Source organism: Pipistrellus hanaki (assembly GCF_964339955.1).
Source record: "Pipistrellus hanaki genome assembly, chromosome: 10".
In the NCBI taxonomy this organism is placed as follows: domain Eukaryota; kingdom Metazoa; phylum Chordata; class Mammalia; order Chiroptera; family Vespertilionidae; genus Pipistrellus; species Pipistrellus hanaki.
In genome coordinates, this window is record NC_140512.1 from 39,264,177 (window position 1) to 39,291,382 (window position 27,206).

Below are 27,206 nucleotides of genomic sequence, written 5' to 3' on the forward strand. Positions count from 1 at the left end.
TTCCTTTAAGACTATGTTTGGGAAAACTAAGACATAGTTCCTCTTGAGAAGCTTTCTAATAGAAGGAAAAGGCTTTTGTTATTCCAGAATCAGCAGTTATATTACTCTTTTTACAATGAATCAGGCACTTTTTATGAGTGCTACAAATCTTAAAATTTAAATATTGATATGAAGCCTCCATATCTAAACTTTCTGACAAAGAGAGCCCATTGACATAAATGTAATGTGTGAGAGAGCCCTTACTGAAGTAATGTATTTCATGGGGACCAGAGGGAAGAGGAGAGCACTTGAGAGAGAGGGTGGATATATCCCAGGGCAAGGAAGCAATGAGAAGTCAGGTTGAAATGCTACCTCCTATGTATTGTAATTTCATGGAAGCCCAAACCCCCTAACCTATTACTTTAATTTTTTAAAATATTTTTATTGATTTCAGAGAGAGGAAGAGAGAGGGAGAAAGAAATAGAAACATCAATGATGAGAGAGAATTATTGATGGGTTACTTCCGGCATACCCCCTGCTGGAGATGGAGCCCACAACCTAGGCATGTGCCCTGACTGGGAATTGAACCAATGTCCTCTTGAATTCATGTTCAACCACTGAGACACAGCAGCTTAGCTCTATTATTTTTATTTTCATGCCTATCTGTCTTATTGATAAAAATAAAAGTGGCTTAATTTTGCTTGTTTTTTTGGTAGGTTTAATTGGTTGACTACTATGAAGTTATAACAGATATCTAAACCCAACTGACAAAACTGAAAGAAGCCTTTAAGATCTTGTAGTCAGATGTCTCTCAGCCCTCAGTTGAGGGTCTCACACCAGAGATTTGGATTCCAATGTGGTTGTTAATGAGGCTTAGGAATCTGCATTTAATAAACACCCATATGATTGTGATTAGCCAGAGGCTAATCTACTGACTTAGTCTAACCCCTTTATTTGACCCATAGAGAAATAAAAACCTAGAGATGGGAATTGGCTTTGTCCAGTAGGTCATAGAACTTGAACTAGAATTTAGATGACTGTATTCATTGTAATTGTTGATTTAACATTATCCAATGTTATTCAAATTCAGAATCAGTGGTGCCACACTGGTTATGTCACTGATGCTTCACAAGACAGACTAGATAATTTTTTCTAAAAACTAACATTCTTTTAATAATAACCAACAAATGTCTTGGGAGTATTTAAGCAGCTGGCAGACAACATCTGGGTATCTCTTAAGAGAAGTAATTTCTCTTTAATGAATTTGAGGTTGAAAGTAGTTATAAGTTACACAACTCTTTTTTTTACATAAAAGCCATATTCTTTTTTAATTTTATTTTTTTTATTGATTAAGGCATTTACATACGTGTCCTTATCCTTCCATTGTCCCTCAGCCCCCTTCCCCACTCGCCCTCATCCCCATGGTGTCTGTGTCCATTGGTTAGGATTATATGCAAGCCATATTCTTTTAATAGTTAGTCTGAATTTCTTTTGTCATACATTATTAATTAAGTAACTTTGCGCATTTAGTTGCTTTTTGTTTCTGAAGCTATGACACTTGTGATTGGGATAAGAAAATGCTGATGTTCACAGCTTAATAAAATTCTTTGAAATCAATAAAGATATATTTTTTTTAAATCACAATGAATTACTCTCTGGAATATTTAAGTTTTTCCTCAAAAATAATAGTTAAATTCAAGCAATTGATGGATATGTTTTGATCTACTTTAATGTATTCCTGTTTTTGTTTTGTTTTTAATGACAGATGGGAATAGCATATAATAGACCACACTCACTTTGATGACAAATATTTAAAATAAAACCCTTCTTGGGTCCATATTGGCAAGTTGAATTATGGTATTTATAAAGATTTTATATGATCTTAGCCATATTTACACTGCAGATTTTCTGCCACGATGTTGGATAATCTGATACTTTTTTTTAAAAAAATAGTATTTTATTGAGTTTTCCAGAGAGGAAGAGAGAGGGATAGAGAGCTAGAAACATCGATGAGAAAGTAACATCTACCAGCCGCCTCCTGCATGCCCCCCACAGGGGATGTGCCCTCAACCAATGTACATGCCCTTGACCGGAATCGAACCTGGGACCCTCCAGTCTGCAGACCGATGCTCTATTCACTGAGCCAAACCGGTTTCAGCAATCTGATACTTTTTTAAGAGCTACTCTGTTGGGCTTATTAGATTGCCATGGGTTTGCTAAATGTTATACTTTCCTTTGTAAATGCTCTTTAAATATTTTAATTAGTGATTTATTTTAAAAATCAGCAATAACAAATGTGTAATAGAAGCCAAGTATTATAGAATTCTTAATCTTTAACAAACACATTCAGAGCCATTTCTTATTTACTTAGCATACAATTGCTGTCTAATTTAATCTAAATTAAATGGTTGCTTGCAACCTATAATTTATAGTGTTCCTGAACCTCCTTTTATGGCAGGGAAAAATAAGAAAGCATCAGTTTTTTCCAAAGGGTAGATACTTATCTTTTAAAATAAGGTATTTTGTCTTGAAATTAAAAACCTAGGTCATAGGGAAATGAAATTTCAAGGAATGTTTTGGCAATGAGACATATGTCCTTATTTTCCTTAGAAAGGACTAATTTGTTTTTCTGCCATTCAACAAACCTTTAAAATGTATCTGATACTTTGAAGATAAATTCTCTCTCTTGTTTACAGACACCATTGTGAGGCATGTACACATTGAGATTCAATAGCAGGGTGTGGGGTTGTTGTGTTTCTTTATTTTTTTAAAGACCAAATAACTTTGGATACTCTGTGTCAGGTAATTAATTGGAAATATCAGTTCTTTTTTTTTTTTTTCTAAATATGGAATGCCTCATGAATTTGCATGTTATCCTTGCACAGGGGCCAAGCTAATCTTCTCTATATTGTTCCAATTTTAGTATATGTGCTCCCGCAGTGGGCACAATATCAATTCTTTACAAAGCAGTTAGTCATGAAGTAAACACAGGACAAGTACTACAAACTAGTGGAAAAACTTTTTTAAAATGGTCACTACAAGTGTTCAATTGGCCACAGTTATCTGAGCTTAATTGAGGAGTGCTGTAATGAGTGAATGCCATACTGAAGTAGAAATGAAAACTTAGTTCCAAGGGTTAGTTTGAAAAGGAACTAGAAGGTTTTTTGAGTGGTGGAGGTAACAATATATTTTCTCCCACTGGCAATGTCTGAAAAATCAAAGTGGATATTTCTTTTTCAAAAAAATATTTTTTGTGACTGTAAGTTAATGCTTGAGTAAGAAGAATGCATAAGTGACTGGCCAATCGGCCTGTAGATATGACTCACACTGACCACCTGGGGGCAGACACTTAATGCAGGAGCTACTGAGTGATAGCAACTTTGCAGAGTGCCCTTTGGCACTCCAGGACCCCCTGGGGGATGTCAGACTGCCAGTTTCAGCCCGATCCCCCAGGCCAGGGCGAAGAACCACACCTGCCAGAGGGACCTCGCTCACTCTGCAGTAGCCCTTCGAGCCCCAGTACTGCAGGCCGCTGGGGAGGGACCACGGGAGGTTGGCTCCAGGGTGTGTCCAACCCTTCTTGCCCACTTCCCCCCACCAGCCACCTTCTAATTAGTTTACTTTCAATGTACACAAATCCATGCACCAGGCCTCTAGTTCATTGATATTTGATGATTATTTTCAGACACAATTGGTGCTGTGCTATAACAGTAATACATTAGGCTAGTGCTTTAGCATTATTTGGATTTATACATAGATGAATAGATTCAAAGATATGTCGTGGAGTCAACCAATCAATTTCTTATTAGTTTGCCATTGACTATGTGGCTGTGGCAAGTCAATTTCTTTATAACTCAATCTTCCACTTTGGCAGTTGTTTGGCGATTAAATGAGATAATGCATTTCAGACATATAGGATGGTGTCTGGTGATGTTAGGTCTCACTAATATTAGTTTGTAAGTGATATGAGGATAGGGACTGTCTTTGTTTTGCTCAAAACCATATCCTAGTTGGTCGTCACAGTCCCTGTTACATAGTAGCTTCTAAAAAAAAAATCTTAAGTTAATTTATTGGGATGACTTTGGTTAATAAGATTATTTGTGTTTGAGTGGTGGGTACACAAAGCAATATATAGATCATACATCATAGAAATATACACTTGAAATCAACAAATATTTTTTTGAATGGGTCAACCACAATTATTTTGAATCCTCTTAAAGATAAGGTATTCTAGTTTCACTTCATATATATAAAACTAAATGAAATTCTTATAAATTTTACAGAACTGTGTAAGAAATAGTCTGTGACCAGAAGGACTTATCTTTCCTCTTTGGTCTTTATATTTCTTTGGACCTAAATTTCTTCCCCAGACACTGGTCCTCCCCAGTCTTTGGAACAGGTTTTCTTCTTACAATGGTCACAGTATATTTTCAAAGATGTTCTTTAAAAAAGGATATATCCTGTGGTTGATATATCATAAGAGCATAACATTTCTAGGGCCTTGCTTTTCTCTGTTTTTCTCCCAAACTTGCTATCAAGTATCACTAAGGACCATGAATGAATGAATGAATAAAATAAATAAACAAACAAACAAAATTTTGAGTATCGTGCTTAAAAGTATGGACTCAGAGTCAGGGGGTTTAATCATACCTTTGCTATTTTACCTTGAGCAATGTACTTAATCTTTCTTTGTTTGTTTTCTCTAAATAAGAATAACGTTAAGACCCCTTTTATGTTTGTGAGTGTGTGTAAGCATCCAATAAGTTATAACACACAGCCTAGCCTTCAGTAAGTTCCGCATAAACTTTAGTTGTTATCACACATTCAGCCAAGTCTCTCCATTATGTATACATCAGTCATTTCATTAACATACTGAAAATTTAATCCTGAATAGTATGAGCAGCCAATGACAAGTGATTTTGTGGCTGATGTGTTGAGCTCATTGTTCTATGCTAGTGAGCTTAGAGTTTTTGCTAGCATGCTTACCCACCTCTAAGCCCACAGCCTCGAACATGTACAATCTTTCAGCCATATAAGACCTCCTAGAATCCCTTGTGCACAAGATATGTGTTAGGAGGCTCCAACCTGATGTGGCCAGGTTGATGGAGTCCTTGGACCTTTACAGGAGTTCACAATTCTGAAAATATCTGCTTGAGAAAGGTCACGTAATCTATAAAAACTCAAGTTTATCCAGGAATGAGCTCTCATTTTCTTTTAGACAACATGACCTACACATTCTGGCTTTGGTTCTGAGGAATAGTGGAGCAGCACTGTCTCTATGTGAAGTGTCTCATCACAAGTGAAAACCCATCACCACCTTATTTTCTTCTAACAGCCCACCTCCTCCAGATCCAACAGACTGTTTGCTGAGGTGCTGTCTTATTTCTCAGGACATTGGCACCTGACACTTAGTGGGGGGAGTGGGCAGAAAACAGTGAGGACAGATGAACTCTTTGGACACATGGTGACATGCATCCGTTACATCATCTCATTCTAAATGAAAAGTAAACATACTTTATGTGTGTGGATTCTTAAAACTGTTATGTGGGGCTCTTCTCGTTTATTTTAAACAGGCATTATGTTCAGTGGTTAAAACCTAAGACTCTCAGCCTAGCCGGTTTGACTCAGTGGATAAAGCTTCAGCCTGCGATCTGAAAGGTCGCAGGTTCAATTCCTGTCAAGGGCACATGTCCGGGTTGTGGGCTTGACCCCAGTGGGACTTGCAGGAAGCAGCCAATCCATGATTCTCTCTCACCATGGGTGTTTCTCTCTCTTCTTCTTTTTCTTCTTCTTCCTTCCTCTCTGAAATAAATAAAAATAATATATTTTAAAAACACACACACACATACACACACACCTCAGACTCTAAATTCAGACAGCAGAGCTGAGTCCTGACATTCCTAATTTCTAGTTGTGTGACCTTGAAAAAATGATTCAACTTCTCTTTGTTTGCTCCTCTATAAAAATAAATAAATAAATAAATAAATAAATAAATAAATAAAAATAAAAAAAATTGTATATTCCCTGTAGCTACCTCATGAGGTTGGTGTGAGGATTGAATGAAACATCTATCTAAAGCCTAGGCCCTGGCACCAGACAAATACTAGAGAGCCACTATTATAATTTCCGTTGTTATTCCTTTTAGCTCAGTTTACCTCATCAAGTGAAATTTAATAGACCTGTAGTATATTCAGAAATGTATGCAAACTTGTAAGTTAAAACATTGTCCATTTACCACCTTACAGTTCTACAAGTCACAAGTCTCAGCAAAAGTCATTGCATTCTCTGCTTTTAGATCTCACAAGGCTGAAATCAAGATATCAGCCAGACTGGATCTTTAATCTGGAGGTTCTGAGGAAGACTTTTCTTTTGAGCTCATTCAGGTTGTTGGACAAAATTCTGTACCGTAATTCTGTACCCTGAAAAATCTCTGCTACATACAGGAATATATAATATTCACAGGTTCCCCCATATTCAAAGAGGAGGGGATTACACAAGGGCAAGAGTCATTTGAGGTTGTCCTAAGAATTCTACTTACCATACTCTCCAATTGAAATGGAATCAAGTAAACATCCATCTATTACGCCTTATAAAAGCTTTATAAAATGTGTTTACTTTATAATAATTTCCTATGCTAAATTATAGTCATCTGTGTACATTTTCTTTATATTTTAGTTTATTGGAAGCAGGAACTATATCTTATTCATCCTTGTATATATTCCTAGCTACTACTAGTGTATGTGCCCACTGAATGTTGGTTGAATCTGAGTTAGTGCAAACTACTGTAATGGGATCATCATTGCTTTGCATGATCTGTCCTGCTCTTGTTCTATCCTACTTGGCCAATTATGTCTGAGCATTGATGAGAGAATAGATCCCATGTGTTTGATGCATTATTGAAAACAGCAGTAAAAACTAGTGATTGGCAAATCAAGTTGCAGTTGGGGTTTGGCGAAAACAGTTTTGTTGAAGGCTGGAAGGAATGCTTCTATAACATCCAAAAGCACTTTCTAGGGATTGTTTTTTCCTCACTGGTTTTATATCTGTGTGTTTTAAGGGAAATTTTAATTTTAGCTTTGTTTACACTTGACATAACAGAGCAATGATTTGTTAAAACCATTTGGTGTCCAGGAACTCTTTCTAAAGTTTCCTTTGAACTGAAACTCATGTCTGAAAATATGGGCAATAGTAATATCTATGAGGTGGCTGATTTCTGGGAAACCCACTCCCTGAGAGCTTTGGGTTCCCACTCGAATTCTGTTGTTAACTGTTTGCCTTGATAACTCACATTCTGGGTCTAAGTTTCCTCATTCTTAAAATAGAAAGTTGGAATATATAAGATAAATTTATTTTTAGATTTAAAATTCTACGCTTAAAATCTTTAATTAAATAATATAAAAAGAATATAAAAACTAAGTACAGTTCAAAGTACTGTACTTATCTTTTTTTCCCATTCATATTCTGATTAATTGTAGATTAAGCACTTACTAAGGAAATGGTTGACATATAATCTATTTTTTGAGATGGCTTTTTATGATTATATATACATTTCAAGTCTATGAAATAGACTAAATAATCCTTATATTTACAGGTGAGAAAACTGAGGTTCATATACCGTTTTAAGTAGAAGATTTATCTATAAATCTGTGACACATAATAAGTATTTAGTAAGTAATGTTGATTTGTAGACCATGGATGTATAGATGGCCCGATGAATGGGTAGATGGTCAACCTTTCTTGCCATTTCACTCTCTTAAATTCCCAAGGATATGTGTTTTTTCATTTAATTTTTCAGGAATAATGGTATTGGAATATTGTTTCAGCTTTGTTTAGATTACAAACCTACTATTCATTTGTTTTCAAAGGTGCTAAGACTGTAAACTTACCTCTTGGAGTATTACTGACTACAACCGAAAAAGGATTTTTATTATGGTTGAAAGTGCCTTCTTTGGAACATATGCAGTATTTATAGGGCTGCTTGGAATAAGCCAACTGAAAGATTTAGTGATAATAATCTCCATATTTCTTCTAAAATTGATTTCCGGCTTCGATGAACTTGGAAAGAGTCCTGGGACATCAAATAAATAAAGATCATAACATGAAATGAATCTTCAGAATATGTTCATAAATTTACATTTTAAACATGAACAGAAAAGATATATCTTTGCCCATTATTAAGGTGATACTTTAATGAAAAATTTTCATTTGCATGAAATAAACCTTTTTGGCTTCAGATGAAAGGATTTTATGGTAGCGACAATGGTTTTGTGAGTTAAATGATCCCAACATCATCAGGAATGAATCACAAGTGCCCACCATATGAATTACAGCACCATGCATCTTAAAAAGGTATTTCTGGGGAAAGCATTCTTCCCATCTGCAACAATCAGATTCTGCTTTGAAGTCTTGCTAGCGAGCCTCCCAGGGCATGAGACAGCCACATGCTACCCGGACCCCTCTCTCAACTCGAGTTTGACTGCATTTTCCTAAAGAACAGCAGGGTAACTTAGTGACAGAGGGCTTTAGAGAGGAAAATGGCTACAGTTTTGTAGTTAGACTTCACAGTACGTGCATTTTGTCAGTGATCCTTTCTGGACGTAACTATAGAAAATATGCCAGTGGATGCGCAAAATAAACTTTCAAGTTCGCATGGGACCTAAATCTGTGACTCCTTTGATCCTACTATATTAAATCTGCAACGAAGTCTCCACAAACATTTCAGGCCCAAATGAGACTAACCTGTTAAAAAAAAATGTGTACATTGTTATTGAGGTTTTTAGCCCTATCAGAAAGTTTCAAAAATGATATAAATCAACAGCAATAGGTGTCAGCATTTTAAAAGAGACTGTATCTAGTGCCTTCACTCTTCTACCTCTGCTGAACAGCAGTGCGGGGGTGAGACTCCCTGCTCTCATTTTTGTTGTTGGTTATTTTTTTACTTGAAGCTTTTCCACAACAGACTCAGAAAATAATGGTTAAAAAAAAACAAAAAACCACAAGTAGTGAATGGGAGACTGGCATAAGCAAAGTTAGGATATTTATGTGCAGGGATTAAGATTTGTCTAGTCCTGGCCTGTTTGCTCAGTGGTTAGATCTTTGGCCTTAGGAAGTGTCTCAGGTTCAATTCCCCGTCGTCAAAAGCATGTACCTTAGCTGCAAGTTCCCCAGCCCCAGTGGGAAAACATGCGGGAGGCAACCAACCCGTCTGTCTCTCTCACAGCAATGTGTCTCCCTCTCCCTCTCCCTCTCCTTCCCTTCCACTCTCTAGAAACAATGGAAAAATTATCCTCGGGTAAGGACTTAAAAATAAAAAATAAAAGAATTGTCTAACCAATCACTTTGTCTGTTCTTTATTAACCAAAGGAATAATGGACCAGGTACCTTTCTTTGGGAGTTGGCTTTTGGGAGTTGACTCTAACCTCTCATCTATTACAGAATGGCAAAATCACTATGGTAATTAATTTTAAGTTTAAGAGGGACTTCTGTCCCTCCTAGAGCAGGATTCTCTCAGTTTTGGCATCTATGGAGAGTTCCAATACACTATTTGCAATTTCATGACAGAAATAGACTTTTTCCGAGTATAATTTTCCTGAGCTTCTATAATAATGTTTTAGTTATCCACAACTGGCATTGCTAAACATAGAATTGTATACTTTAAGCCTATATAATTTTAATCACCAATATCACCCCAATAAATTTAATTTTAAAAAGCAGTCATTTAGAGTAAAATCCCATCCTATGTAATAAAAGGCTAATATGCAAATAGACCAAATGGCAGAACAACTGAACAACCTTTCACTATGACACATGCTGACCACCAGGGGGCACGCACGGAACATGGCAGGAGTCAGCAGCAGGCAGCAGAGCACAGAACATGGTGGGCATTGGCCGTGGTGGGGTGGTGGAGCAGGTAAGTGAGGGCACCAGACCAATGCAGGGCACCGGTCGCTGTCATTGGGATGAGTCTCTGATGGTTACTGAAAATTCTTTGCTCCTATGTGCCACAGTCCCACCCAGTGTTTGCACCCACTGCCAAGCGCCAACCCTGCTCACACCCACTGCCAACACCTGGCACCCATCCCAATTGTTTGGTGCTATCAGTGGGTGTGAGCAGCAGCTGTCAGCCTCGATTACCCCTGAGGGCTTCTCCACCTCCCCCTGCTCCTGAGGGGAGATCTGAACAGCAGCAGCCACTTGCACCCACTGCTGGCCCCAATCTCTCTGTGCCATCAGCAGGTGCAAGCTGGGCTGGCACTGTCAGCATGTGGAAGTGACAGTGTGGGAGTGGGTTTTAGGCAGACGGGGGACAGGGGCCGCAGCAGGAGGGGCTGGGCAGGGGCACAGAGGATGGTTCGAGACCCACCCATATGCCCACAGCAGCATTGTGGCCCTCAGTTACCTAGTTGTAATGTAAGAAAATAGGTAATAGTAAATACTATTTTTGAGTGCTTAAAAAAAGAATGAAGTTTATAAAGTTTTAACTGCAGTTTGTTCCCTTTTTGCCTATATGTGCTTTACTCTTTATGTCTATCTCATACTTTGGTTTAAAAAAAAAGTGAGCAATAATATACAGAAAAGGCCTCTTTCCATTCTGAAATAATACAGTAGAATCAGGCAAGTGCTAGTATGTAGTGGCATTATTACTCATTTCAATCATACAGAGGATATTATTTCCAATCTTATACAGTATGTAAAATCAGAAAATCTATAATAGAAAAAACTTAAGTACCTTAAAATAGAGAATTGGTTGGTATGTTAGTACATCTTAAATGATATTGTACAGGACATGAAAAATGTTTCACCCTATATTGGTATTTGTAAATGTAAATTTAAAAAATTACAATATGTTCCTGTTTTATTTTTTAAATACATAAAAATATGCATAAAATACTACAAAAGTGGAATTGGCTACTTCCACTACAGATTTATCATTTTATATATAAATTATTTTATTGCATTACTATTTTTAGTTCTTAAGTAATATACAATATATAGTATATAACAACATATATTTATTATATGTTATATGTTACACTATTTTTTCTATTATTTTCTAAATTTTCTACAATGCACATGTGTTAATTTTGGTTTTTAAAATAGCTGTTTTTAAATGAAATTAACATACAGCTAGGGTTGCTTCCTTTCATTATCACTCTTCTCTGGGAACAATTTGAGAAACATTATGGAGAAGTGTTTGAGGTGTGCTATTTCGAAGCATGAATCTCTTTGTGTCTTAGTTATTAAATACCTATCTAAAGTTACTCTTTGAGGCTTCTTAGATCAACCTTTAATTTCAAACAATTTTTCTGAACCACTAAAAATGCTGACACAATATGACTTCTTAGGCAGAAGCAAGTCCTCATGGACCATCAGAAATTAAAGCTGAAAATTGTTAAACTATTACCATATTTACAACTTATTTCATATTCTTTTTAGTAACAAGCATATTAAACTTGCTTCTAGTAAATCAATAAAACTGAACAGAAGATTTTTAACTAAAAATGCCCTTCCAATTCTCTTTCCTTCTCATTCTTTTTTAAATTTACCTTTATTATTGAATGTATTAGAGATATTCCCTCTGTTGTTTTTTTCATTGACCCCCTCAACCCTGCTCCCTCACTTCTCCCAGGCCTTCACCACACCATTGTCTGTGTCCATGGGCTATGCATGTATGAATATAAGTTTCCCAGTTAATCTTTCCCCACCCTTCCTCCAAGCCCACCTTCCCTCTGAAATTCCTCAGTCTGTTCCATGGTTTTGTGTCTCTGGATCTATTTTGTTCATCGGTTTATTTTGCTCATTAGATTCCAGATATGAGTGAGATCATGTGATACTTAGCTTTCTTTGACTGGCTTATTTCACTTAGCATAACACTCTTCAGGTCCATCTATACTGTTCCAAATGGTAAGAGTTTCTTCTTTTCTACAGCCACAGGGTATTCCATTGTGTAAATGTACCACAGTTTTTTTTATCCACTCATCCACTGATGGGCACTTCGGCTGTTTCTAGATATCAGCTATTGTAAATAGCACTGGTATGAACATAGGGGTGCATATATTCTTTCTGATTGGTGTTTTGGGTTTTTTAAGATATATTCCTAGAAATGGGATCATTGGGTCAAATGGGATTTCCATTTTTAATATTTTGAAGAAACTCCATACTGTTTTCCACGGTGGCTGCACCAGTCTGTATTCCCAGCCACATCCTCGCCAACACTTCTCTTCATTTATTGATTTGTTGATGGTAGCCATTCTGACAGGTGGGAGGGGATGCCTCATTGTCATTCTAATTTGCATCTCTAAGATGCTTAGTGACTTGGAGCATGTTTTCATATGTCTCTTGGTCTTCTGTATGCCCACTTTGGAGAAGTGTCTATTTAGGTCCTTTGCCCATTTTTTAATTGGAGTGTTTGTCTTCCTTTTGTTGAGTTGTACGAGTTTCTTATAAATTTCATTGCATTCACTCACCTGAGCCTGCTCATCTTACCCCAGGCATTCAGGCTCCTCCTTAAGTGATGTATCTACCTCCCAAAAGAAATTCAGAAACTAAAGGTATGCATGGATTCAATACTCTAGTTCCATTCCTATATCCAGTGATTGCTTGGACCTAAGATATCATGTTTACAAACATGTTTTCTCACTTGATCACTTCTTTTTCATCAGCCTTCACACTGAGGGTGCGCCAGTGTTATTAAGGAAAGCATTTTATGCTATGGCCTCTGTTACAGTTTTTCAACTGTGCAAATTAAGCTTGTTGTGACAAATACAATAAGCTATTGTGCTTTTTTGTGGAGCTAGAAGTAAAAACTATTAAATGAAACTTGAAATTATGGCTATTGAAATTTAACGAAAACACTCACACACACTAAACACACACACACACACACACACACACACACACACACACACACCACTGAAACTTTTATGTCACGTGTCCTGAAAAAATAATACCTTGAGATTGATAGCCATATTTGGCTTTTCTAATCATATGCACATACATACAGCAGTAACGGACACTCTAGAACTCAGGCTACTAAAAATTATTTTTTACTTCTTTAAGTGGAAGAGAGCACACAAATCTTATAGAAGTTTCATTTCTTAATTTCATGTGAATGTTTTGTGCAAGCTTAACTCAGAGTTCAGCTGCCTCTATCTTTGGCTCTAGAGATCACATTGGTAACATGTGAATGGAAATAAACCCTGTAGGTAAAAGAAATGGGAATTTGGATAGAGATCAAACGTTAGCTTCATTCCATTCTTTTCATCCACTTTTTTTTTACTATCCCATCTAAATTTGGTATTTTATGGGAGGTTTTTTAATCCTAAAGGAAAGAGTGAACTTAAGTAAGATTTGGGATTTCCTCTCTCCATTTTTCTTTTTATCCATGTGATTTGATCTGCTCAGTCATAACTTAGATCTTTGAATTTACAATGATCTAAGGATCCTTCAGTAAGAAAGATATGGTGTACTGCCTTGATTCATTATTATATATTCTTAACTTATCACTGTAGCCTGGGTTAGCTTATAGGAAATGTCCAGAATGTTTATCAATATGATTAGTAGAAATGTTTGCTTACAAGTATTATGAGTATTGTTTGCTTTTTTAATCTTCTAGAGTGGAACTAATTACTAGAGGCTATTAACCTTGACTTGGGCCAAGAACATTTCTAAGCTTTAGGGATCAGAACTTTGCATTACACATTTTCCAAAAGCTTACTGTTCTTTTTATAGAAATCAGACAAGAAAGTGGAGTGGAGTGTAGTCAACCTCATTCCTAAGTGGCTTGTGGAAAAGATTCTTATTGGGATCAAAATGGCATCCATAGGAAATGAAAAATGTTGCAATATTTTAGCTCATTTTATATCAATTTTAGAATAATTTTTCCAACTATTTAGAAACATAGGATAATTATAAAGTGACTGTTTTTGACTTCATCAAAATAATAGCTAATACAATCAACACATTGCACTGTTTCAAGGTATGGGAAAATGAACTCATCTTGTCCATGGTTAGCCAGATTCAAGTGCCAAATTAGAACTGAAATACTGAACAGTTCTCGCTTATTGGATGGATAGCTCTATGCATTCCAAGGCTTAAGAATGGTATTATTTAACTGTTACAAGATGGAAGCAGCGTAGTTGGGTTCGGTGGGGTTTCATTATTTGACAATTTTATAGACTTTTTTTAGTTCTCCAAACTCTATTATGAGAATCTTATTTCTTTCAAACAAAAGACCTCAAGACTTAAGAGAAGAACAGAGCCTTGAAAATAGAAAGATATAAGATATAATCAGCCTGTCCAGCATAGCTCAGTCCTTGAGTGTTGACCTATGAACCAGAAGGTCACTGTTCGACTCCCGGCCAGGGGATATACCCAGGTTGCGGGCTCAATCCATCAGTGTGGGGTGTGCAGGAGATACCCAACCAATGATTTCCTCTCATCATTGATGTCTCTCTCTCCCCCTTCTCTGAAATCAATAAAAATATTTTTAAATAAAATAAAATATAGCCTAATAGAACATCTTGGATTGAACAATATAATCACTGAAATTACTATAAATGAAAGTATCAGTAAAAGTGTTAGACAGCAGTTCAGACACATCTGGAGAGAAAGTCTGGATGATATATCTGAAACAAAACTACACATAATGCTGGACAGAAAGTCACAGAAAATGTGAAGTAAAAGTTAAAGGACATTGAGGATATAATGACAATGATCAGGCATGTCTAATAATAGTTCCAAAATAAGATAATGGAAATAATTAAAACTTTATTCCAATGAATTTGAACACAAATAACAAGCCACAAATTTCTAGAAAAATATAATTTAGGAAAATATTGAAATCTTAGTACTCCTAAAATCCCTAAAGAAATTTTATCAATAGTTAAAAATCTTTCTCAAAAAAGAATACAAAACTCAAAAAGTTTTGAAGAAGATTCCTACACAATATTCTAGGACCATATAATGGAAATAGAGGGTCTCAACCATATTAAAAGTCAATATGAACAATACAAGAATGGAAAATAATAGATTAATACTATTCATGGACATAGGAGGGGGGGAAAAGCATTAGTGAAACAAATCCGTCTGATAATACATCACAACCAAACATTTTAATCCATAAATTCAACCTGGGTTAATATGAGAAATAATAATGCCACTCACAACCCTATAGAATCCTATCCAGTAAAGAGGGAATATACTAATTGACCATCTCTCCATCACAAAGATGGCTGCACCCACAGCTGAGGACAAGTTCCCTTAAGGAGCCTTAATGAGCAATCAGCAGGGACCTGAGGCTATGCCCTCACCCGCCCCGTGGGGCTTGACAGGTGACCTCAGGCCGCTGTCCCCACCCAGCAGGGCTTGACAAGGTACCTCAGGCCATGTCCCCCCTCCCCCGTGTCAGGCTGGGGGACCTCAGGCCACGCCCTCCACCAGTGGGGCTTGATGGGGACCTCAGGCTGTACCTCCTGCTTTGGCACCAGGCCAGGGAACTCAGGCCACGCCCCCTGCCCAATGGGGTTTGACGGGGGACCTGAGGCTGCACCCCCCTCCTGATACCTGGCTGGGGGACCTCAGGACATATCCCCCACCCAGTGGGCTTGACAATGGATCTCAGGCCATGTCCCTCACCTTGTGGGGCTTTACGGGGGACCTCAAGACATGCCTCCTGCCCCATCTGAGGGACCTGAGGCTACGCCCCTGCCTGGTGGAGCTTGACAAGGGTGGGACTGGCCAGGTCTGGATCTAGCCCAATGGAGGGGGGGGGGGGCAGGGTTGGATATCACGTGATTTGGGGGCACATGTGGGTGGGCGGGGACTTGATTCTGGGTCCCCCTTTTAATGTGCACGAATTTCATGCACTGAGCCACTAGTTACTGGAGAAAAACCATCTTTTTGTACAGAAATAAAATATTTAAAATAAAATATTCAAAGTAGAAATAGAAAAGTCCCTCCTTATACTTAATGAGAAGACAGTCACATGTCATTATTCATCGACCCATTTAGCAAATCACACTAAATGTTATGAAGGATGTGTCTAAACTGGAAATCATATATATACTGCTTCAGAGAGGGGATTGGTTGAAGCCCTTTGGAAATAATCTGGTATTATTTATCAGATTTTAAGCCATACAATTTGACTCCACTATTTCACATGTGCACAGAAGACTTGTATAAGAGTGTGTGTGGAGACATTCTTTGTATAACAAAACACTAGGATTTGTAATAATAGAAAACTCAAATATCTGTCAACAGGAGAATGGGTAAATAAATTTTTCTATACTCATAAAATGGCCTTCTAGATAGCAAAGAATTATACCTTTAAATATCAACAGAGATGAGCTTTAAAAAAATGTTGTGTGATCCGAGACCTGTTTGGCTCAATGGATAGAGTGTCGGCTTGGGGACTGAAGAGACCCGGGTTCGATTCCAGTCAAGGGCACGTACCTTGGTTGCGGGCATATCTTCAGTAGGGGGTGTGCAAGAGGCAGCTGATCGATGACTCTCTCTCATCGATGTTTCTGACTCTCTATCTCTCTCCCTTCCTCTCTGTACAAAATCAATAAAATATATATATTTAAAAAAAAATTGTTGTGTGAAAAGAGCAAGTTTTAAAAGTATAAAGCCAGTTTTATAAAGTTCAAAAACAAGCAGATTAAACAAAGGAAAGCAATTGTAAACACAAACTCAGGATCCTGATTTCAGTGGAGAGTAGGAGGGATGTCATTATAGAGAGGCACACTGGGGCATCAAAATTACTGCTAACAATATGATCCTTAAATTGGGAGGTTTTGACCAATGTTTGTCATATAATTATACTTTATTACTATATAGATGCTATTTTTGGCATGTATTGACTATTTCAGAATAAAAGAATGTCTATAAAAATCTAATATGATAGTAATTTGGGGTGATACGTAGAAAACTTCCTTTATAATAAAGATAAATATAGATGATGGAGAAAGGAATCAAATATCAAGCAAATGGCATTATTTACCATATTAATATTGGCTATATACTGATTTTTTTCATCCAGGTACTTCTAGACTGTGTTTTTCATGTACTGTGCCATGGTGAGAGGCATAGTGACCTGTACAAATTTTGGCTGTGATACCTCTTAGCTGTTAGGATCTTAAGTTTTGGTTCCCGCGCTTGTAAGTAGAGATAATAATACTACTTAATTTATCAACTTATTGTAAGTATCAACTGAGCTAGCGCATGGACAGTGCTGAGAACGGACATGTACAGAGTAAATGCTCAATTAATATTAGATTCTAATAGACATCCCCTTTTGATTTACTACTTTGAAATGTTTTCTTTATATTATGGTAGGCTTTGGTCACTTGACGAAGCAATTGATGACATTGGCTGATGGACATGTGGTGTTGGCTCTAGAAGGAGGACATGATCTCACAGCCATCTGCGATGCATCAGAAGCCTGTGTAAATGCCCTTCTAGGAAATGAGGTAAAAAACAAAAAACACAAAACTAAACTAAACTAAAAGCACAAAAGAGCAGGGGTCAAAGACCAGGAATGTATGCACTCATATTTTTAAGTGTTTTTTTTGTGTGTGTGTGTTTGTTTTTTTTTAATCCCAAGTACTCAGAAAGCACAATGTTTCTCTTACAATTCTAAGAAAGAAGGTAAGCCTTAGGTAAGAGAAGTTTACCTATTCTTATGTGATATGCAACAACTTTTGCCCAGTTATAGAATTCATTTGTATCCCCATCAATCAAGTTATTGGCAGAAATCAATAACTAAGATAACTCTTGGGAGAAGGGTTATCTTATTTATTGATAACCCTTTGTTTATGGTTATCAATAAATAAGAAAAGAGAAATGCTTTGTATACTTGACCCAACTCATGAACATTGAAACACTGAAAAAGAAATAACTCACTCAAAGAAAATTTCCCTTGACATTTTCAATATGATTATATGGGGGGAAAGGGTTTTAAAAATGTTTTAGCTTTATTAAGGAAATAATGGGAAAATCTGTATTTATTTTAGAGTATACAATGTGGTAATTTGATATACGTATACAATGTGAAATGGTTTCTGCCATTAAGTTAATTTAACACATTATCTCATATGGTTACATTTTGTTTTTGGGGGGATTTTTGGTAAGAATGCTTTTAAGTTCTACTCTCTTGGCAAATTTCAGTTTTACAATACGGTATTATCAACTCTAGTCACCATGTTATACATTAGATCAAGCATGTCAAACTCACGGCCCGTGGGCTGCATGTCTTGTTTATTTGGCCAGTGTTAACCTTTGAATTTGACATGCTTGTATTAGATCCTTAAACCTTATTCACTGTATAACTAAATGTTTAAAACCGTTTTTACAGACCTCTTCCTATCTTTACCTACCACCACTACCACAACACCCCTGTTGCTACCCACCTCTACCACCCCTGGTGACCATTATTCTACTCTTTGTTTCTATGAGTTTGACTAATTTTCTTTTTTCTTATTTTTTGGTTTCACATAAGTGACACTATGAGGTATATTCACTTAGAATAATGCCTTCAAAATGTTGCAAATAACAAGATTTAATCTATGTTGTTGCAAATCATGAGATTTCCTTTTTTAAGAATAAATAATATTCATATATTTATATATCTACATATCTATATGTCTATTTTCTTTATCCCTTCATCTGCCAATAGACACTTATGTTGTTTCCATACCTTGACTATATGAATAATGCTGCAATAAACATGGGAGTACAGATAGATCTTCAAAATAGTTATTTTATTTCCTTTAGATATTACCCAGCAGTGGGATTGCTGAGTCATATGGTAGTTCTATTTTTAATTTTTTGAAGACCCTTCTATTGCTGGATGGTCAATCAATTGTTGAAAGTGGAGTATTAAAGTCCCCTACTAATATTAATATTTTTTCTGTTTCTCTCTTTAGATATGCTTTATAAATTTAGATTCTCCTATGTTGGGCATATAAATATTTATAATGGTTATATTATCTTGATGAATTGACCACTTAATCATTATTTATTAACTTTTTTGTCTCTAATTATAGTTTTTGGCTTAGAGTTCCATTTTTTTCTGGTATACCTAACTCTACTTCCATTGGCATGGAATTTTCTATGCCTTCACTTTCAGTCTGTGTGTCCTTAAAACTGAAGTGATTTTCTTGTAGGCAGCATATAGTTAGGTTTTATTTGTTTTATCCATTCAGCCACTCTATGTCTTTTGATTGTAGGAGTTAATCCATTTACATTTAAAGTAGTTATTGATATATATGGCCTTACTATTGCCATCTTGTAGTTTTCTAGCTGTTTTGTAGTTTCCTATTTTCTCTCTTGGTAAATTGATGATTTTCCATATTGGTATGTTTGATTTCGTTTTCTTTATATTTTGCTTAAATACTGTCAGTTTTTGCTTTGTGGTTATTATGATACTTGCATAAAATATCTTATAGTTATAATAGTGTTTCTAAAGCTGATATAATCTTAACATTTAATGTGTATAAAAACTCTACATTTTTTCATTACCCTCCTTCAATTTATGTATTTAAAGTAAAAAATTAAATATTTTATATTGTGTATTCATTATTAAGTTTTAGTTATTTTAATACTTTTATATATTGTTTATACTAGAGTGAAAAGTTATTTACCTACCACAATTACAGTATTAGAGTATTCTGAATGTAATTATATATTTATCTTTACCAGTGAGATTTATATTTTTCTAAGTTTTCACATTACTAGTTACCGTCCTTTCATTTTAACTTGAAGAATTCCCAATAGCATTTCTTTTAAGGCCAAATTAATGGGGATGAATTCTTCAGCTTTTGTTTGTCTACAAAACTATTTTTAAGGACTTTACTAGGTAGAGTATTCTTGGTTGCCAGTTTTTCCCCACCTCACTTTAAATATATCATCCTACTTCTTACTGGTATGCAAATTTCTGCTGAAAAATTCACTCATAATCTTAATGAGTTTCTCTTACATATAGCAAGTTGCTTTTCTTTTGCTGTCTTAAAGATCCTCTCTTTATCTTTAACTTTTGACGATTTAATTATAATGTGCCTTGATGCGACTCTGTAGGCTCACCCTAATTGGTAATTTTGGGGTTTCCTGGATTGAATGTCTGTTTCATTTCCCAAATCAGGATAGTTTTCTACCATTATTTCTTCAAATAATCTTTCAGGCTCTTCATTTTCTATTCTCCTTTTTTGACCCCTAGACTGTATATGCTGGTCTGCTGTGTGGTGTCCTATAAATCTTTTAAACTATCTTTACTGATTTTCATGTTTTGTGCGTGTGTTTTCTTTTTGTTACTCTGATTTGATGATTTTCACTGCCCAATGCCCAGTACATTTATTCTTTCTCCCATTTGGTCTAGTTTACTGTTAAATTCCTCTGTTGAATGTTTCAGTTGTTATATTCTCCAGCTCTCTTATTTCTGTTTGATACCTTTTAATATTTTCTACCTCTTGTGTTAAATTCTCTGTTTATGCGTTGTTCTCCTGACCTCAGTGATCATTTTTATGACTGATATTTGAATACTCTGGGGTAAATCAGTTATCTTCATTTCATTAATTTTGGAGGATTTGTCTTATTTTACTTGGAATATAGACCCTTGGGTTTTTGTTTGTTTTTCATTTTTCTTGACTCTTTTTGTTGGTTTGTGCACTTTGGCTAAAACAGCTACTTTTCCCAGTCTTGTGTAAAAGATGAATATCATCAATCATCCCAGTGCAAGCTCCTATTTACCACTCAACCCTTTGTGATTGTCCAAGCTACAGTCTTCATTAGTGGCTCCCAGTAGCTGAGTATATGCCAAGAGCTGTCAGTGTCCTTAAGGTGAGGATTACAGCCAACCCCTGGGTGTAGTCTGACTACAAGCTGGACTCTCTCGATAAAGAAACTATGAGATGGGCATTTTTGCCTGTTCCTTCTGCACTGTGCCTGGGTGTATAGCCCATGGGGGTGGGGAGGTATGTCTGTGCTGGTTTTAAAATTTCTTTGTTTGCCGTAGTCTTGTGAGACTCATAAGTGCATGCTGTGATATTTGACTATCAGAGCTAAGTTATATGAGGTCCCATCCTTTGGGTAACAGCCATAAAAGTTGGGTTGCTAGATATGTGAGCATACTCATTCCAGATAGATATTGCCGACTTGGTTTTATTGTTGAAGTAAACCAGAAAGAGGTGTCATGAGCTCTTTTAGGCTCTGGGGGAAGTCACGGTCAGCACCTTTAAGTGTGCTAATTAGAAGCCAGACTCCTCAGGCAGCAGCTTGTAAAGTTTGTACTTCCCTTTCCAGGGAAAGACTAGGAAATGGGTTGCTTTGCTTGCTCCCTCTGCACTGAGCTCTGCGGGGATAGTCATGGCAAGTGCTCATACACCTGTTCAGAACTGTTTGTTCGCTAAAGGCCTGTGGGGACTCATGGACATGAGCTTTTGCAGCCAGATATTTTGAGAGACCATTCTTGGGTAGAAAGTTAACATATAGTATGCTAGATGTATGTTCCAAACCCTTCTCTCCTCAGGAAAAAACTAGAAGTTTGGGGTTCCCTTCCAAATGTATGCTGCTGTCTCAAGGATTTGTTTATGGTGAAAGTATGTCTCAGCCTTTGCTACCTTTTTGATGTGGGTATTTTCTCATTCATTAGGTATGCTCAGTATGTAGGAGTTACTCAGCAGCTACATTCTGGATTCTCTCAGAGGGAATTGCTTTATTTATCACTGGATAGTCGGTGCATCTGTGGGAAGAGGAAAACTCAGGAGCTCACCATGTCACTATCTTGGTCTGGAGTCTTTAAAATATTGATAAACATGTTTTGTCACCATTTATGAGTTCTCTAGGCTAAGAGATATTATTTCCATCTTACAAATGTTAATAATGAGTCAAAAAGATTTTAAAAATCATTCAACACCATGCAACTAGAATTCATTAGATTCAAGATATTAATCTAACTCTATATTGCCAAAGGCCATTTTTTTCTCTCACAACACATACATATTTTCCTGACTAATCAGCAGACTTCACATCAAATTATCATGAGGTTCACTTCTAGATCACAGCAAGCTTTTGGACCAATTAATTGCAATTCTACAAATATTTCAGTTTGTATAAATCATTAATTATTAATTCATTTATTTTTATAGTGAATGTATAGAGATATTATGACTGTTTATATATTTTACTTTTTCATGAACTTGAAATTCTACATTTTAATGAAATAAACATATACACAGTCATTTTAAAAATCTATGATTCATAATGCTCTTTAACAGCTAATGCTTTGGTCTATCTTATATGATAAAAAGCTAATAGGCACATCAACCAAATGGCAGAACTTCCGGTCACTATGATGCACACTGACCACCAGGGGGCAGATGCTCAATGCAGGGGCAGATGCTCTGGTGGTCAGTGCACTCCTACAGAGGGAGCCAGAAGCCCTGAGCTGGGTTCATGGGTGGTGAGTGGAGCAGTAGTAGCAGGAGCATTTCCTGTCTCTGCAACAGTGCTAACGATGTCCCACTGACAACAGGCCCATTCCCCATGGGCTGAAGACTCCCACAGGGCTCCTGGACTACCAGAGGGTACAGGCTGGACTGAGGGACCACCCTCCCCGCCAAGTGCAGGAATTTCATGTACTGGGCCTCTAGTACTATTTATAAAGGAAAACCTGTTTTCTGCACACTGAATATATATGTTTTATTGTCATCATTATCTTATAGAGTTTTGACATGATTATTTTGCCATATTTATTGAAGAGAATATGTACATTTTAAATTTGAAGGAAAATATGAGAGGAAAAACTTGAGTGCTATTCAAGTATTTACTCTGTGTATAATTTTAGACAGCTCAATTGCCCAAAGGATGTAACTACCTAATGATTTGTTTTGTTATTAGTGAACTGATATTTCAGATCACACATAATTCAAGCTGTCTAAGGTTTTCTAAATATTATAGTCTTTCTAAAATTCCCAAAAACAAATAATGTCAAACAGAGTATTAGGTGTTTTTGGTGCCAGGTAAGAGGTGCAAAAAAGAAATGCTACTTCTACTTATCAGTTAATGTTTGCCTACCAGATGATATATTTTACATTCTCAAATTACTTATTTGACTTTAAATATAGAAACAGTTTAAGAAAGCCAACTTGTTTTAATATTTGCATTAAAAAGGCTTATGCCAGATGTGCAGAAAATCTAACTGAAGGTTGTGGATTATGGCTCCACAGATGATTGACCTGCCCAGAAGGAAATGTTACCAACTTGCAAAAGCCAACTATTTTGCCAACTATATGAAAGGAAATTATCGATTTCACTGGCTATCTTTGAGCACAATGCTCTTGTAATCTCTCTACTTTTTTCCATTCTATTCTTTCAGGGGAATATTTCCAAGGAGGATGGAATAATTTTTCCTGTAGTCTCTTTCTTTTAGAAATGGCTGTTTCAGAACACATTCAAGTCTGTTGTGTGATGTTCTTAATTTATCTCCATTTACTAAAAAGCAAGTTGGATATGTTTTACATCTTCCTTTTGTGTATGCTCTTCTGACTGGGATCTCTGTTGTCGTTTTGTTATATGACCTAATCCTATAGATCAAGTAGACTGTTTTTATAGAACATTTAGTGACATTTGAAAGATGTCACCTGATTTAAAGTTTGAAACCTATGCCTTTTCTCTACATTTTTAGAAAGACCAGGCTTGAGATAGAGGAAGGGATAAAAGTGTCATTGGCCATGTGAGTATATAGAAGCTAAAAATTCCAGTGTGTGATAATTGAAATGATTATTAGCAAAATGAACTGTTGAATCAACTTTAATTATCTGTAAGTCTTATAGTAAATTTGACTTAGTTATTACAATATAATATTCTAAATACCATCTTTCCCCTTTTTATTGGCTATCTTCAATTACTTAACACAATAAAATATTTGTTCATAATGCACTAAAAAAAGAGAGATTTAAAGAATCTATGTCTTTCTATATTATTTTTCCTATTTAGATTCCTTAGGGATATAAACAAGACTATAGATTTCTAACAAGTTGTTTAATAACAGATGAATTTGGAATATTGAACTTAGAGAAGTAAATTTTTGTGTGTTAACTCTGTCAGTATACAGAATAACAAAACTTAAGAGAAATATAATTTTTAATGAAAAATGGAAGAAAAATACATATGTGTTGTATATTACAATTCATTTGAAAAAAAGGAAATGAAAATATAATATTTGAAATAACTTAAGGAACAAAGAGTTATTCTCACTTTCATTGACAATATAATTTATAATCCAAGGCCTGGTTTTCTGTATTTCTTTTTTCTAGTTCAAAGGTCATCATGACCAACAGCCATGCCTACATTGAAGTTTTAAATTTCATTCCTTTGGAAAAATAATATATAAGGCATATTACACTTTTAAAAAGTACATGCATGTAGTTTTTACAGTAGTTTTACTTGGTAAACTCTAGATAAGAAAACAAAAATGGTTGTCTTTCAGATACCAATTATGCAATTTCAAATCCTAACTTTACTTCAAACTCTCTTTTCAAGTGATTAATAGGGCAATTATAACTTATTATCTGGGATTTCACTTTCACAAGTAACAAAATGTAGTAAAGCTTGAACCTAAAACATTGGCAGAACCTACTTTGGCTTCTCAACACTGAACATGCAATTGAACTCAAATTAGGAAGGTCAAGAAGGGCCTTTTTGAGGGACTCTGCACTTTGTCAGATGTATTTATTCATGTGCAGAGGATTAGAATGCATAAACATTTTGCCAGTTTTTTAAATGCTATTTCTTTTCCTTGTTGTTCTTGGCCAGGCATGTCAATACAGCAAAATGCTGATTCATATGGCTTATTATCAGCAGAATAATATGAATTACATAACCCAAAGGAATTGTAAAATCTTGGCTCTGCATCTCAGTGTAGATACATAGATGGGTACCAAAAAAACTTTATTTTTTAAAAATTAAGTTATCTGAGTGCTGCATTCAAAATAGGCATTTCATACTTTAAGTATTTTATCATGAAAGTGATCTAGTTAACAAAACATCTTTTAACTATTCTTTTAAGAAATATGCACAAGGTTAGTCAAAATAATATACTGTTGGATTAAAATTAATTTGAGCATGGTACAGGAAATTCCAAGGGGCAACTGATTTTGAAGACATACCTGAAGTCATTTTTTTTCCCTTTTTCTTGACAAAGTTCGGAACTTAGATTTATCAGTCCAACCAGTGTGTGATAAATATTTTTGAACTTCTTCAATGAAGCACTTAAAAACACCAGCTTGGAGTTTGCAAGAAATTGAAGTGACTACACAAATGAGAAGACTCATTAGGTTGCTTGGTATGGCTTCAAAGATACTAATGTGAATAGTCACATCTTTTTCAAAATTAGTTACAGAAAAATCTGTAGGGTTCTCAAAAGAAACTGATTTTGGTAATCTGCATTTGTGCTGGCTGGCAAACAATGCCACAGTTGCTTTAGGCCAAATTTGCCTACTGTTCTGCAAAGCCAATTAGTGACACCCTGGGTTGCTTCCTCTGGGTGGGGAAAAAAAAAAGCTTTTTCAAGAAGTGAGAAAAGCTTAAGCATTTGGCATTCCTATGGAATTCAAAAGGAAAAACATTGAAAAACTTAAGGCAGCTAAAAAGAGAAGACATATTATAGGTAAGAGCCTTGTGTAGTGAGTTAAGAACATCACCATTAAAAATCCTCCTATCAAAAAAATAAAATAAAAAACCACTTGTCAAAACAGAATAAATGACAGTTTTAAGCTTGTTAGAGAAAAAAATTCAAATTCCCATAAAGAGAAACTGTTGAGATGAGTCCAAAGCCTCTAGTACTGAAGGTTCAGTAAATATTTGAATCTATAGCATATTTTCTCTTGATCTCCCCCATTCTTTATAAGGTTGGCCTCTAGATCTTTTTCTTCCTTCCTTCCTTCCTTCCTTCCTTCCTTCCTTCCTTCCTTCCTTCCTTCTTTCCTTCCTTCCTTCCTTCCTTCCTTCCTCTCTTCCTCTCTTCCTCTGTCTCCCCTCACCCGTCTATCTCCTCTCTCCTTTTCTTTTTAATAACTGCTGTCTCCTGTTGAGTAGGCTCAGCTGCTTTCATTTGACTTGGATTTCAGCAACAGTGGCTAAACTTAGTGATTGTGTATGCTGATAATCTTTCCAAGATGACTTTTTGCTCCAAAGCTGCTGAAAAAGTCTGTGGAATTGACTCTAGTAAGTTTTGACAACCACCCTCGAGGTGAACTCTTAAGATGTTGTCCAAGTTGCTCATCAGGGGTTTGTTTTCATTAGAGTTTGAATGGGGAAGTAGTGTTACCATCTTTTTCATCCTTTAGATTATATATGGCTGGCTCCATTGGGGAATTGGTGTGAATCTGGGAAAGTTTACAAGCTCCTATTTTGGAGCTTGTAGTTCATGAGTAGAGGAAGGGGAACTTAATACAGGGAAATGTGTGATAAACCAAAATCACACATGAAGATCATTCCATGATCTTCTCTTAGAATGTGAAACCTATCCACACTCTGAAGGAAATGCATAAATACTTTAAAGAGAATAAAAATATTTTGAAAGTATTATTTGAAGATACTTTCCATTGCAGAAATGGCCTACGATGTTGCATTTTCTTATATTCAACAAGGTTTATGAGAAGCAGAGCCAAAGTAACTAGTTTTTTTGTTTGTTTGTTTATGTGTCTTAGCAAATGCTAAATGAACTAGAAATTACCTGGATAATTACAATTCCATTAGGCAGATCATCTGTACTGTTTGTCTTTAGGATTTTCAGAAGGTGTTAAAAGGAATGTGGCTGGAAACCTGGACCCTTCATAGAGTTCTGATTACCAACAAAAGCAAGGAAACATTTCTTTTCAGTGATGGAGCAAACATGTTATGACATTCATTCATCTGTACATTCATTTAGTAGCCTTTTATTGGGCATCTGTTTTGTGCTCACATTCTAATACAAGTAAAAATAAAAGAAATATTAACAAAGTACTTTGGAAATGTATGACCCTTTGTTTTTAGCTATGTTTGTATAGAAGAATATTTTAATAGAGAAAGTAACATTTGATCTTGAATTAAAATGAGATTTTAACAAGATAATCTATAAGAAAGGATATATCTGTTGTAATGGAAAGGCATAGATTAAGACTTCTTGAAATAGTGGATGGCTCCTTTTTGGATTTGTTTGTTTTGTTTTTGGCAGAAGAAAGGCTGCTATA

At 35.9% G+C, this 27,206-nt stretch overlaps 1 protein-coding gene across 1 annotated transcript in view; it reads left to right on the forward strand.

The window, feature by feature from the left end:
* HDAC9 (histone deacetylase 9) overlaps window positions 1-27,206 on the forward strand; it is an 814,141-nt gene that overhangs the window by 734,781 nt on the left and 52,154 nt on the right. Inside the window, exon 24 of the mRNA XM_084896713.1 lies at window positions 17,317-17,450. Within this exon, the coding sequence (XP_084752839.1) occupies window positions 17,317-17,450 (134 nt within the window). The remainder of the gene's footprint in view (window positions 1-17,316; window positions 17,451-27,206) is intronic.